Raw genomic sequence first — 11,967 nt, 5'->3', positions numbered from 1 at the left:
TAAAAAAGTGTGACTAATTCTGACTGGTAATGGTGTATGATGTAGTGTACTAGTAAGGAAGAGCAAAACCATTTTTTTTTTGGTACTATGAATTGAACCCAGGTGCATTCTATTACTAAGTTACATCCCTAGTATTTTTATTTTTTATTTTAGAGGAGATCTCACTAAGTTTCTGAGGCTGATGCTTTTTTTTTTTTTTAAGTTTTAAAGCTGGGGATGTAGCATGTGCTTAGCATGTACAAGACCCTGGGTTTGATCCCCTGCATCATAAAAACAAAACACCCCCTCAGGTTTACTGAGGTGTAGTTTGGCTGCACCCATTTCAAGTGTATAATTTAAGTAAAATTAGTTGTGCAAACATCACCAAAATGCAGTTTTAGAACATTTCTATCACTCTAGCAATGCCTCATGCAGTTAATCCGTTTCTAGCCCACTGTCATTCTAGTCTTTATAGATTTTTCTTTTCCAGATAGTATATACAACCTACAATATACAGTCTTTCATAACTCTCTTCATTCATCTAGCATAGTTTTCAAAGTCCATTTTATATCATGTATCAGTACTTCATTTCCTTTTAATATTCCACTGTATGAGTATATTTCATTTCCCAATTCATCAGATGATTTGGGTTTTCACTTTTTATTATCACTAATATCTATGTACAAGGTTTCTTGTGGACATATAGTTTTAATTCTCAGGTAGAAAAAGGAGGAGTGAAATTTCTGGGTCATGTGGTATATTTATGTAAAGCCATTTTCTTTTTGGTGTTGGGGACTGAACCCAGGGCCTTGAACAGGTTAAGCCCGTGCTACCACTAAGCTACACCCCAAACCCTAAAACCATGTTTTGAGTCAAGACTGGAACCTGTAACTCTGATATACTTGAAGTCCTATTTCACATCCTACAAGCTTCCATCTACCTCTCATTGAATCTGCTTTTCTGCAAGCACAAGCATCTAAGAAGCAATATAGTATATTGAATAGCTAATAAAAGATACATTAAAAACATATTCCAGGGTCTGGGGGTGTTGCTCAGTGGTAATGTACATGCATGAGGCCCTGGGTTTGATCCCTAGTGCTGTCAAAAGTCAATTTTGCTGTTTTTGCAGTACTGGGGATTGAACCCAGAACTACTCTACCACTGAGCTACATCCCCAGCCTTTTAAAAAAATGTTAAAAAAAATGTTGAGACATGGTCTAAGTTACCCAGATTGGCTTCAAATTTTCGATTCTCCTGCCTCAGCTGAGTTATTAGGATTCTAGGTGTGTGCCACTGTGCCTGGTCTAACTACTGTTAAAACATTGCCCATGCAAGGATGAGCACTATGAAGTAGTACAGTATGATTCCCACTTTATATTAAGTGAAAAAAGGTAAGGTGAAAAAGTACACATAGCATGCTACCTTTTCTTTAAGGAAAAAGAGGACCTAAGGATTTAGACAGACATACACGTGCTTATTAATTTTTGTACCAGGAAGTGATCCTAGGGGTGCTTGACCACTGAACCACATCCCCAGCCCTTTTTGTCTTATTTTGAGACAGTCTCACTAAATTGCTTAAGGCCTCACTAGGTTGCTGAGGCTGTCTTTGAATTTGCCTCAGTCTCCCAAGCTCCTGGGATTACAGGTGAGAATCACCACACCCAGTCGTGTGCTTATTTTAACATATACATTTATTAGTTTTAGGTGGACACAATATCTTCATTTTAATTTTTTATGTGGTGCTGAGGATTGAACCCAGGGCCTCACATGTACTAGGTGAGCGCTCTACCATTGAGCCACAACCCCAGGCCCATTGTTCTTATGTTAGAAAAACAGAAACTATAGGACAACCAAAAACTATAGCAAATGGTTATTTATAATGGATGGGAATGGGACAGAGGTTATAAGCATGGGAGCAAGACTTCTGTGGGAACACCTTTTTACTTTTTGGTAGCAGGGATTTAACACTGGGGTGCTCTGCCACTAAGTCACATCCCCAACCCTTTCCAATTTTTTTTTTAAATTTTGAGGCAGTCTTGCTAAGTTGTCAAAGCTGACCTCACACTTGTGATCCTCCTGCCTCACCTTTCTGCATAGCTGGGATTACTGGTGTGCACCCCCATGCCTGCATGGGAATAACTTTTTATGTAGATTTGACCTCCGATACATATTAACTAAACTGAAAACTAACACTCTAAGACATGCTTGAAAATTGAACATAGTACTTTATATATACTTAATGGGTTATGTTTTAAGGACAAAAAAATGCAAAGAACTCTTGAAATTTTCTTAGGTATATTGTTGGGGTGGTAATAGTTCTGACCAGTAAATATACTGGCGTTGGGAATCAATGTTGACATGGTAAGTGAAGCAAGATACAAATAGCAAGTGGATAAAGGTGAGGAAAAACCTATGGTGTTGGAACTATTACTAGTATAAACTATTACTAGTATAATCCCAGTGGCTTGGGAGGCTGAGGCAGGAGAATCTCGAGTTCAAAGCCAGCCTCAGCAACAGAGAGGCACTCAGCAACTCAGTGAGAACCTGTCTCTAAACAAAATAGGATTGGGGATGTGGCTCAGTGGTTGAGTGCCCCTGAGTTCAATCTCTGGTACTGAAGACAAGAAAAAACAAACTGACCAACCCACCAGGGCTCCTTGAAGAAATGGCTATTAGCTCCAGGACAGGGAATACACAGAGATAACCTGATATATATACTGTGTTATGAAGCAAGAAAGTACTCAAAGACTAATGGTCATTTCAAAAAGAGTGAAAGGAGTGAAGTGTTTCCCACTGGACAAATGAGTGGCAACTGGAGCATCAAAACAAATGATAGTGTTATGTTATAAAGCATTAAAGAAAAATACAAGTGGATGTGGTAGCACATGCCTGTAATTCCAGCAGTTTAGAAGGCTGCAGCAGGAGGATTCCAAGTTCAAAGCCAGCCTCAGCAACGGAGAGGCCTGAAGCAACTCAGTGAGACCCTGTCTCTAAATAAAATACAAAAAAAGAGCTGGAGATGTGGCTCAGTGCTTAAGTGCCCCTGAGCTCAATTCCCAGTAATAAAAAAGAAAAATAAAAATACATTCAGGTGCAGTGGTGCAGGCCTGTAACCTCAGGTACTCAGGAGGCTGAGGCAGGAGGATCTCAAAATTTGAGGCTACATTCAGCAACTTAGCAAGACCCTGTCTCAAAATAAAAAAAATAAAAAAGACTGGAAATGTAGCTCAGTGATAAAGTGCCCCTGTGTTCAATCCCCAGTAGCAATAAATAAATAAATAGAAATACAGAAAGGAGCTAAAACAGGTTCTTTACTGAATAAGTCCAGTTAATAAATGTGGAAAAAATTTAAGAATTTGAAAAATCTCCCTTTTGCATTCTCTCGATAAAACTGATTCAGGCAATCAAAATCATTGGGTATAGGGGCATTAGCAATCGAATATTCACAGGATCTCAAAATGTCACTCAGAGATTGCTTACTTACTACAGAAGTGGAAATATACCTTCAACATGGAGAGATCTGGCAATCACCACTTTATGGAAGTGATCAAATTTAGTATCACCAATATTGGGACAACCTGAAATCGTGTCTTCTGATGGCTGGTACAATATCTGAATAGAATCAAATTGAAGAATATGTAACATCTTCAAGAAAATTACCTGGGTTCTTCCAAAAATCTAGTCTCATAAAAATGAAAGAAAAAAGGCAAGTGGATTTGGCCTAAAGGGAGATGATCGAATGCAATGCATTAACATTGAATGGCTCCTGCACTGGAAAATACGTAATATGCCCCAATTAGGACAAAGCAGTAAATATACTGTATATGTTAAATATAGATTGACTTATTTTTTAAAGGTGAGATAATGGGGCTGGGGTTGTGGCTCAGTGGTGCACTTGCCTAGAATGTATGAGGGCCTGGGTTCGATTCTCAGCACTATATATAAATAAATGAATAAAATAAAGGTGCCTCAACAACTAATAATATATATAATTTTTTTTAAAAAGGTGAGATAATGGTTCTGTGGTTACGTAGTAAGATAACTATTTTTAAGAGGAACTTACGCTTTTTAGTGTTTCTAAAATTTAAGAAATTTTTTTTTGCGGTGCCGGTAGTAAAACTCAGGGACTGTGCTTTCGTAACCACCAAGTTACACTCCCAACCCAGTAACCCACTTTCAAATGGTTCAGGGGAAAAAAGTTGTGACTCTTGGTGAAGAGCTAGGTGTTAATTTTACTAATCTGTCACATTTCCTAAAGTAAAACGTTGGGGGGCAATCTATGGGAAAATGCAAATTCAAAACAAATAACTTGCAAAGGTACCTCTGGCACAGTTGGGGTCTGCCTGTACAATTTACGGCAAATTTCCCTTTGGGAAGGAGCGAAGAAGTCGCAGAAATCACCAAAGAGGCGAACGGGTCCTAACCCTTACTTCCTCGTATTGTAGCGTGGTAACCGGCAGTTTTCCACGACACAGGTCCCATGACTCCGGAAATTCCTCTGATTGGACGAAGATGCTATGCCCTTATCCGGCGCAAAGCGAACGCACGCACGGAACTGAGGGGGCGGGACCAAACATTTTCTTTGACCAACCGCTTCCCACCTACCCAGCCTCGTGATCTCGCATGGTCGAATCAAAAAGGGCTAGTAAAGTAGTAGCACCTATTCTATTTCGCTGTAGGACAGCCGGTCTTTCCGGTTGCTTTTTCCCTTATTCAACTTCCGGTAGGGGCCTGTAGGGTCAAGGAGCCCTGTAAGTCACTTCTGTGCGACTAATGTTTTTATTTCCGGTCCATGGGACCTGGCTTGGATTTGCTGCTGTCCGCAGTCGCTGCCGGCAGTACTGCCGCCATCATGTCCGACACGGATAGCGACGAAGATTCTGCTGGAGGCGGCCCATTTTCTTTAACCGGTTTCCTTTTCGGCAACATCAATGGAGCTGGGCAGCTGGAGGGGGAAAGCGTCTTGGATGATGTGAGGGGGTTGGCGTGGGAATCGGGCTGGGGGTGGTGTGGCTAAGGAAAGGAGGACGAGCAAGCAGAGTAGAGGCTGCTTAGGAAACGAGAATAGGGGACGTTACTAATTAAGCGAATAGAACTGTCTTCATAGATTTGACGAGAATTGTAGAGCGAGGGGGTGCAGTTATGGGCCAAGGCTGGGGAGTAAACAGGGAAAACAGCGGACAAGTTCGGAGGTCTGGGGTGCGGAGGTGGTGGCTTTGGAGATTATTTTCCTTGACCGACAGTAGGAAAAATAATTAGGGAACCTAGTGAAGTTGATTTCAAACCTTATAATGAGAACCTTCTTGGAGAATTTTGAAACTGTATTTTAACATCGCTGACCGGGATGGCTCTCGAGCCTGAGGGACTGGACAGAACCTGCAACAGTCCTCGGGTTCCAGCTGCAGGCAGAACAACAGTGAATGTTCATACTATCGGGGTGAGGGGAAGGGGAGACCGCTTTTGGTCCCAGTGTGTTCACTGACATTCATAACATTGTTACCTGTGCCCAAGTGAAACTAGGTGGTTTGATTTCCCTTCATTTTTTTTTTAATGGAAAAAAGACGTTGACCAGTGTTCCCCTTCCCCTGCAACACCTCCACAGTATAGAGCATAAAAGACCAGGTCTAATCCAGATGACCTCAGTTGCTTTGGCCTTTATTTGGAGAACTACTGTTCCATTCGTTTGGTCCAGTGGTGGTTCTTCGAATAGTCCTGTTAAAGTGTGGCCATGGAATTGGACATGGTACCTTAATATCTGATCAGTGTGGAGTTTAGTGGATTTACTGTACAGTTCTTGAATTTAGCAAGCACAATGTAGAACCATTTTTCATGTGGATATATGGTGGTTGTCATCCAGGGAGATAAGTCTCGTGTGGGACACTCAGGTTTAGTTACTTTTGACTCTGGTGCTGTTCCTTTTGCAGGAGTGTAAGAAGCACCTGGCAGGCTTGGGGGCTTTGGGTCTGGGCAACCTGATCACTGAACTCACTGCAAATGAAGAATTGACTGGGACTGACGGTGCCTTGGTAAATGATGAAGGTGAAGTTTGGGTTTTGGGGAGTAAGGTGGGGGAGGAGGCTAGTCACTTTTTGTACATGTACTTTTAAAGGGAAGTATTTGAAGGAGTGAGAATTCATTGGCTGTTTCTTGAGATTTCCCTCTTTTTTATTTATAGGTTGGATTAGGAGTACAGAAGATGCCGTGGATTATTCAGACATCAATGAGGTGGCAGAAGATGAAAGCCGAAGGTATCAGCAGACAATGGGGAGCTTGCAGCCCCTTTGCCACTCAGGTGATTGTTTGGTGTCTTGAATATAGTATTCCAGTGCATTTCATTTCATGGTTTTTTTTGTTTGTTTGTTTGGTACTGGGGATTGAACCCAGGGGTGCTGGAGCTACATCCCCAGTCTTTTTATTTTATTTTGGGATAGGGTCTTGCTAAGTTGCTGAGCCTGACCTCAAACTTGGTATCCTCCTGAGTCACTCAGATTACAGGTGTATACTACCATGGTTTGGGCTTTGGTTTCTCTGCTTGCTGTCATTGTTCTTTCTCTATGTGTTTGCCCTTTGCCAATTCCAAATAGCTGCTATCATTTTTTTGTGTTTTCAGACAGTTTTGCTGTACTCAAGCTTCTATTCCTCATACTGTTCAGTCTGAAATTTTCAGTTAATGATAAGGGTGATAATGCTTTCTTTCTTGATGTCTGGTATTTGAGTACATATAGGGTTCATGGCACTGTTTTCCAATGTTCTTCAAAGTTGGAGTCTATGAAACAAGCTCAGTCTTTGCCCTCAAAGAATTTGTTAGTATAAAAAGATTAAGTATTCAGTTTCATATACAAATGAGCCCTTGAAATCACTCATCACCAGTATGCTTGCTCACAATGTAAGATTTTTCTCCCCACTTCTATGGTGCTGCATTACAGAATCAGAATTTCAATGTGGGCATGTTTGCTCACACCTGTAGCCACAGTGACTCTGGAGGCTGAGGCAGAAGGATCAAAGGTTTGAGACCAGCCTGAAAAACAGTAAGACCTTGTCTCAAAATTAAAAAAAAAAAAAGGCTTGGGATGTACCTCAGTGGTAAAGTAACCATGGGTATAGTCTCTATTACTACAAAAAAAAAATGAGAAGAAGAAAAATATCAGAGCTGGAAGATGACTTAGTAATTATTGATTCTTGGCTTTCTAATGGGCAAGGACGACTTGAAGAAAATTTGAATAAAATGTGAAACTGAAAAGTTCTGCATTTAGCTAGTGGCAGATCCTAAAATTTAAGAACTCAGTTTCATTAGCCATAGAGCACCTATTTTGTGATGTGAACTTTGCTAGGCAATATGATGCAAAGGTTATAAAATCCATTGTTTTACCTTGTGGAGCTCAGTTTCGCGATCTTGAATTTAAAGCTGTTGGTCCTAGTTTATTCTTCATAGTGCCCTATGCTACCTCTCACTGCTTTGGACTTTTATATGAAATTTTTCTGTATTTATTTTTTGTCCGTCTCCAAATTAGATTTTGGGATCCTGAGAACTATAGATAAAACCTTTAAAAATGCTTGACTTTAGGTTTTTTTGAGTTCTAGTGAATGGATTTGAGCACTATTTATAAAGGGAATTAATGGCACCACAAACATAAGAAGTAACCCATGGGAAATAGTTGTAGACTGTGCCTTCAGGGATACTGTTATTTTGGGGAAGATTAAATAAACAAATGTAAAACAAATTTTCATAGTACAAAAACAAGCCAACTCTTAGCTTGTGTTTGGTATAGAGTGTTACATTTCTACTTTGAACACCTTGGCTTAGGCTAATGGGGAGGTGGCAGCAGCTCTGATTTTCAGGTTCAATTTTGTTGTCTTTACTAGGGATGGTAAGTAAGTAATATGGGGGAAATTGAAGAGCAGGTTTTCTTAAAAGGAATGGAAAACTGCCAAGTAGCAAGAACCAAGTATAGAGCAATTGTGTAGCACCTTTATGTGTACAATACTTGGAATTTAATACTGTAAAGAATTGTAAAGCAGCATAGATTGTTAAGTAAGAAGCAGGTGGTATAACAAAAGGGAAATGGACTTTGGAGTCAGAATGTCATAGGTTCGAATTACAACTCCATTCAGTGTCACTGTGGGCAAGTTACGAGGTCTCTGAGGCTTGGCTTTCTCATTTGTAATAATCCCTCAGTTTTCTTGTCTGTATTAAAGGTGATAATATTTATCTCATTAAAATACCATGTGAAAATGTAGGTTCATTATCATGATAGATGCTCTGTAAATGTTAAGTGGCCTTTCTTCCTTTGTGATACTTTAGAAAAGTGTTATTTGTTGCTCTCAGGTTTATTTATTAAAGAGCAAAGTGATTCACTAACTTGGAGACTGTTCTTGCAGGCTAGATGTAAAGTTTTCAAGGAATGGAATAGGGTGACAGTTGTAGAATATGATAGCCAGGGTTGAGCTTGAGCATTACTGATACCGCATCAGTATGACTTGGTGTGTGAGGAAATGTGATGGAAAGAGTACAAGCTTTGTTGGTCAGTTAGACATGAATTCTTACTTTATTATTTACAACTGAATGAATCTGAGTAAGCCACTTCTGTATGTCAGAATAATTCCTATTTTGTATCATTATTAGGATTATATATGGGCTGGGGATATAGCTCAACTGATAGAGTGCTTTACTCGCATGCACAAGGCCCTGGGTTCAATCCACAGCAACACACACACACACACAAAAGGATTATATATAAAATAGCTAGAAATTCCCAGCACATAATGGGAGCTTAATGAATGGAAATTGTAATTACTGCATTAATGATTGATTGGAAAACATACATAGAGGGTTAACAGACTGATAAAGGAGACAGTAGACTAAAGTCATAAGGTGGGAGTATGAGGATGGATGTGATATTGATTGTAATAAAAAGGAATATCTGAGTAGAAAGGTTCTATAGGCAGTAACAGATGTGGTGGAATTATAGAGATGCCAAGTCAGGGCAAAATAATAGAGATTTGGGTTTAAGACTGGTAAGGGTGATTATTGAGGAAAGGAATTTGGGAGTGTGTAGGAGAACAAAAGAGCATTCAGGACCAAATATTAAGTGTTGCCAGTGGTAAAAGAGTAGTGAAAAGAATAAACTGCAGAAGGCATACAGAAAAAAACTTTCTAAGACATGGGAGGTGAGAAGGAAATCTGATCTTAGGAGAAACTGACAGAGAAAGATGATTATTTTCAGTTATGAGATTAAGCAGGGTAAAAATAAAGCAGAGGGTAAAGAAATAAACAGTATGATGAGGAAAAGGAGCAAAAGATTTCAAATAGCTCTTGAAGCTTTCTCATCTTCTGTATGAAGTAGTAAGCATTTGGCTAATACATGAAGTAATATCTTTTTGAAGGCAGAAGCTACATCTTTTGTGTATTCTTAAAGGATATACAGTGCTGGCGATATAGCCCATCATGTAGAGTGCCTGCCTCTCAAGCTCGAGACCCAGGTTCGAATCCCCAACACTGGCAGATTGCGGAAATTCCAAACAAAAAAAAGAAACCAATTAAAGGATATACATAGTGCTTCCTGTGATGCTTTAAATTATTGAGTGGCAGGGAAACTCAAGGCTATTGTATAGCATTCTGGATGTTGAGGAGATGACTACTTTGTTTTTTTTAGATTATGATGAAGATGACTATGATGCTGATTGTGAAGACATTGATTGCAAGTTGATGCCTCCTCCACCTCCACCCCCAGGACCAGTGAAGAAAGATAAGGACCAGGACGCTATTAGCGGTGGTAAGTAAAGACTCTGTTTTCGTTCAAGGAACAATTTACATTCATAAGTCCAGGCTTTCGTTACACATGTGAGAGACTATTAAATTAAGCTGCTAGGAAAGGATGATGCTCCTAGAAATGATTCATACAATCTCAGGTTTTAGTATTAAAGGGTAACTTTACCTTTAAAACATTAGTTAACAGTATTTTGATCTGTACTCAAGAAGTAGTAGTTTAAGTCAGGGACTCTCAAATCTGACTGCTTATTAGAATGATTTCAAGTCTTTAAGATTGACAGCTGATTCTCATTCCTAGAATGTCTGATTAAGAGAATCTGTGGTAGAACCCAGGAATTTTTAAAGACTTTCCCCAGGAGGGGGAAGACTGCCAAGAATTTCTGATGCAACTAATTTGCATATTGATATTTAGAAACTACCTGTTCAAAAAAGACTATAGAATGTAAGAGTAATAACTGTGTCCTAGGCTTGATTGGAAACAACAGTACCTTTGGTCTCCTGTATTTTGGTGCCATGTTAACCTAAATTTTTCCTATTGGAGTTTTGAGTCATTTCTTTTTTAATCTAGAGGCTAAATATCACTGAAATACCACTGTTAACTTGGTGTGTAGATCTTATTTTATGCCAAAGAGTCTCATCATTATCTTATGGGCTTAAAATTCTCCATTGTATGGATTCCTAAAGTGGACACTATAGGACCTGATTGATATCATAAGTATTACATTATTTTGCTGATAGTTGCAACATTGGGCACAGTATTGGTCACTTATGGAAAGTAGTAAATGTAGTAATAGTGTTTGTTTTCTCTCATCACAACCCTAGGGTACCAGGTACAAGGTGAGTTGGGAATGGTGGGAAGAAATGAGTTGGATAAGTTTTCTGGGTTGCATACTAGTAATCTGGGTGCTTGGGACTCTATCCCCTGCTATTAAGCCATGCATTTAGGCTAGAGTGGGTGTTGGCTAAATTTGAGGAATTATGCTAACAGTTATATGCCAAAGGGGTTTTTCTTCCTCGTTGCAGTGTCTGAAGATGGAGAAGGCATCATCTTGCCCTCCATCATTGCCCCTTCCTCTTTGGCCTCAGAGAAAGTGGACTTCAGTAGTTCCTCTGACTCAGAATCTGAGATGGGACCTCAGGAAGCAACACAGGCAGAGTGTGAGGATGGAAAGCTGACCTTACCATTGGCTGGGATTATGCAGCATGATGCCACCAAGCTGTTGCCAAGTGTCACAGAACTTTTTCCAGAGTTTCGGCCTGGAAAGGTACTTTCTGTGGAGAACGTCCACAGTGCAAACCACTGACCTTTTCCAGATACTGAGTTCTGTTGTTCAGATGCTGAGTATAGAATGAATAAGATTTAATGGTTTCCTTATTTAGTAACATACAATTATCTGTATAAAAGCTGTTTAAAATTATTGAGAACACTGCTTTTGTGGTGTATGTTATAAATCTGAATGTAGCACTCCTCCATTTCTTCTTTATAGTAGAATAGACCTTGAGAGTTTTCAAACACAAAAGCCGCTATTTCCTATCTGACATTGAGTCTCTGACATAGTAATGTGTCTTGTGTTTTAGGTGTTACGCTTCTTACGTCTTTTTGGACCAGGGAAGAACGTCCCATCAGTTTGGCGGAGTGCTCGGAGAAAGAGAAAAAAGAAGCATCGGGAACTGATACAAGAAGAACAGATCCAGGAAGTGGAGTGTTCAGTAGAATCAGAAGTCATCCAGAGGTCTTTGTGGAACTATGACTATGCTCCACCACCACCTCCAGAGCAGTGTCTCTCTGATGATGAAGTAGGCAACATAGAAAACTGGGTTAAGGCCTATTAAGGGGAAAAGATAAGAGTTCTCCCTACCTAGCTTGTGTCAAAATTGGAAATAACACCTCAACAGACAGGGTTTTGTGCTAATTATCAATGATTAATCAATCATGAGTCAAGTCCAGTGACTGTCCCTTCCCTGTTGTAATAGAAAAGTATTTGATTTGGGTGGGAGTAGCCGTCCCAGGTAAGATGGTGCAGATGGTGATACACTGCTTAATAAAAAGGTTTGAATAGCAGGCAGAATGTGCCATGATATACCTCCATTTTTATTTTAACATTCAAACTGCAGATAAAGATTCCTGGTCAAGAATCATCCTCATGGCTTCTCTAAGTTTTTTTGATTGTTAATTCCTTATAGACTTAGGATATCTGGAATAGGAAAATTCTCCCCTT

At 39.7% G+C, this 11,967-nt stretch overlaps 1 protein-coding gene across 8 annotated transcripts in view; it reads left to right on the top strand.

Annotated features, from left to right (window-relative positions):
- Nucleotides 1-4,730: 4,730 nt before the first annotated feature.
- The window catches only part of TAF1 (TATA-box binding protein associated factor 1), an 81,000-nt gene continuing 73,763 nt past the window's right edge, over nucleotides 4,731-11,967 (top strand). For 3 of the 8 annotated variants that reach the window (XM_079124893.1, XM_079124888.1, XM_079124889.1), the window contains exons 1-6: nucleotides 4,731-4,951; nucleotides 5,904-6,018; nucleotides 6,155-6,271; nucleotides 9,633-9,752; nucleotides 10,772-11,013; nucleotides 11,327-11,545. In XM_079124893.1, the coding sequence (XP_078981019.1) occupies nucleotides 4,772-4,951; nucleotides 5,904-6,018; nucleotides 6,155-6,271; nucleotides 9,633-9,752; nucleotides 10,772-11,013; nucleotides 11,327-11,545 (993 nt within the window). In that variant the 5' untranslated portion in view covers nucleotides 4,731-4,771. The remainder of the gene's footprint in view (nucleotides 4,952-5,903; nucleotides 6,019-6,154; nucleotides 6,272-9,632; nucleotides 9,753-10,771; nucleotides 11,014-11,326; nucleotides 11,546-11,967) is intronic. The other 5 variants (XM_079124892.1, XM_079124887.1, XM_079124890.1 and 2 more) reach the window with 4 other exon arrangements.

This window comes from Sciurus vulgaris, assembly GCF_902686455.1.
Source record: "Sciurus vulgaris genome assembly, chromosome: X".
In the NCBI taxonomy this organism is placed as follows: Eukaryota; Metazoa; Chordata; class Mammalia; order Rodentia; family Sciuridae; genus Sciurus; species Sciurus vulgaris.
This window is presented reverse-complemented; position numbering and strand designations above follow the sequence as displayed.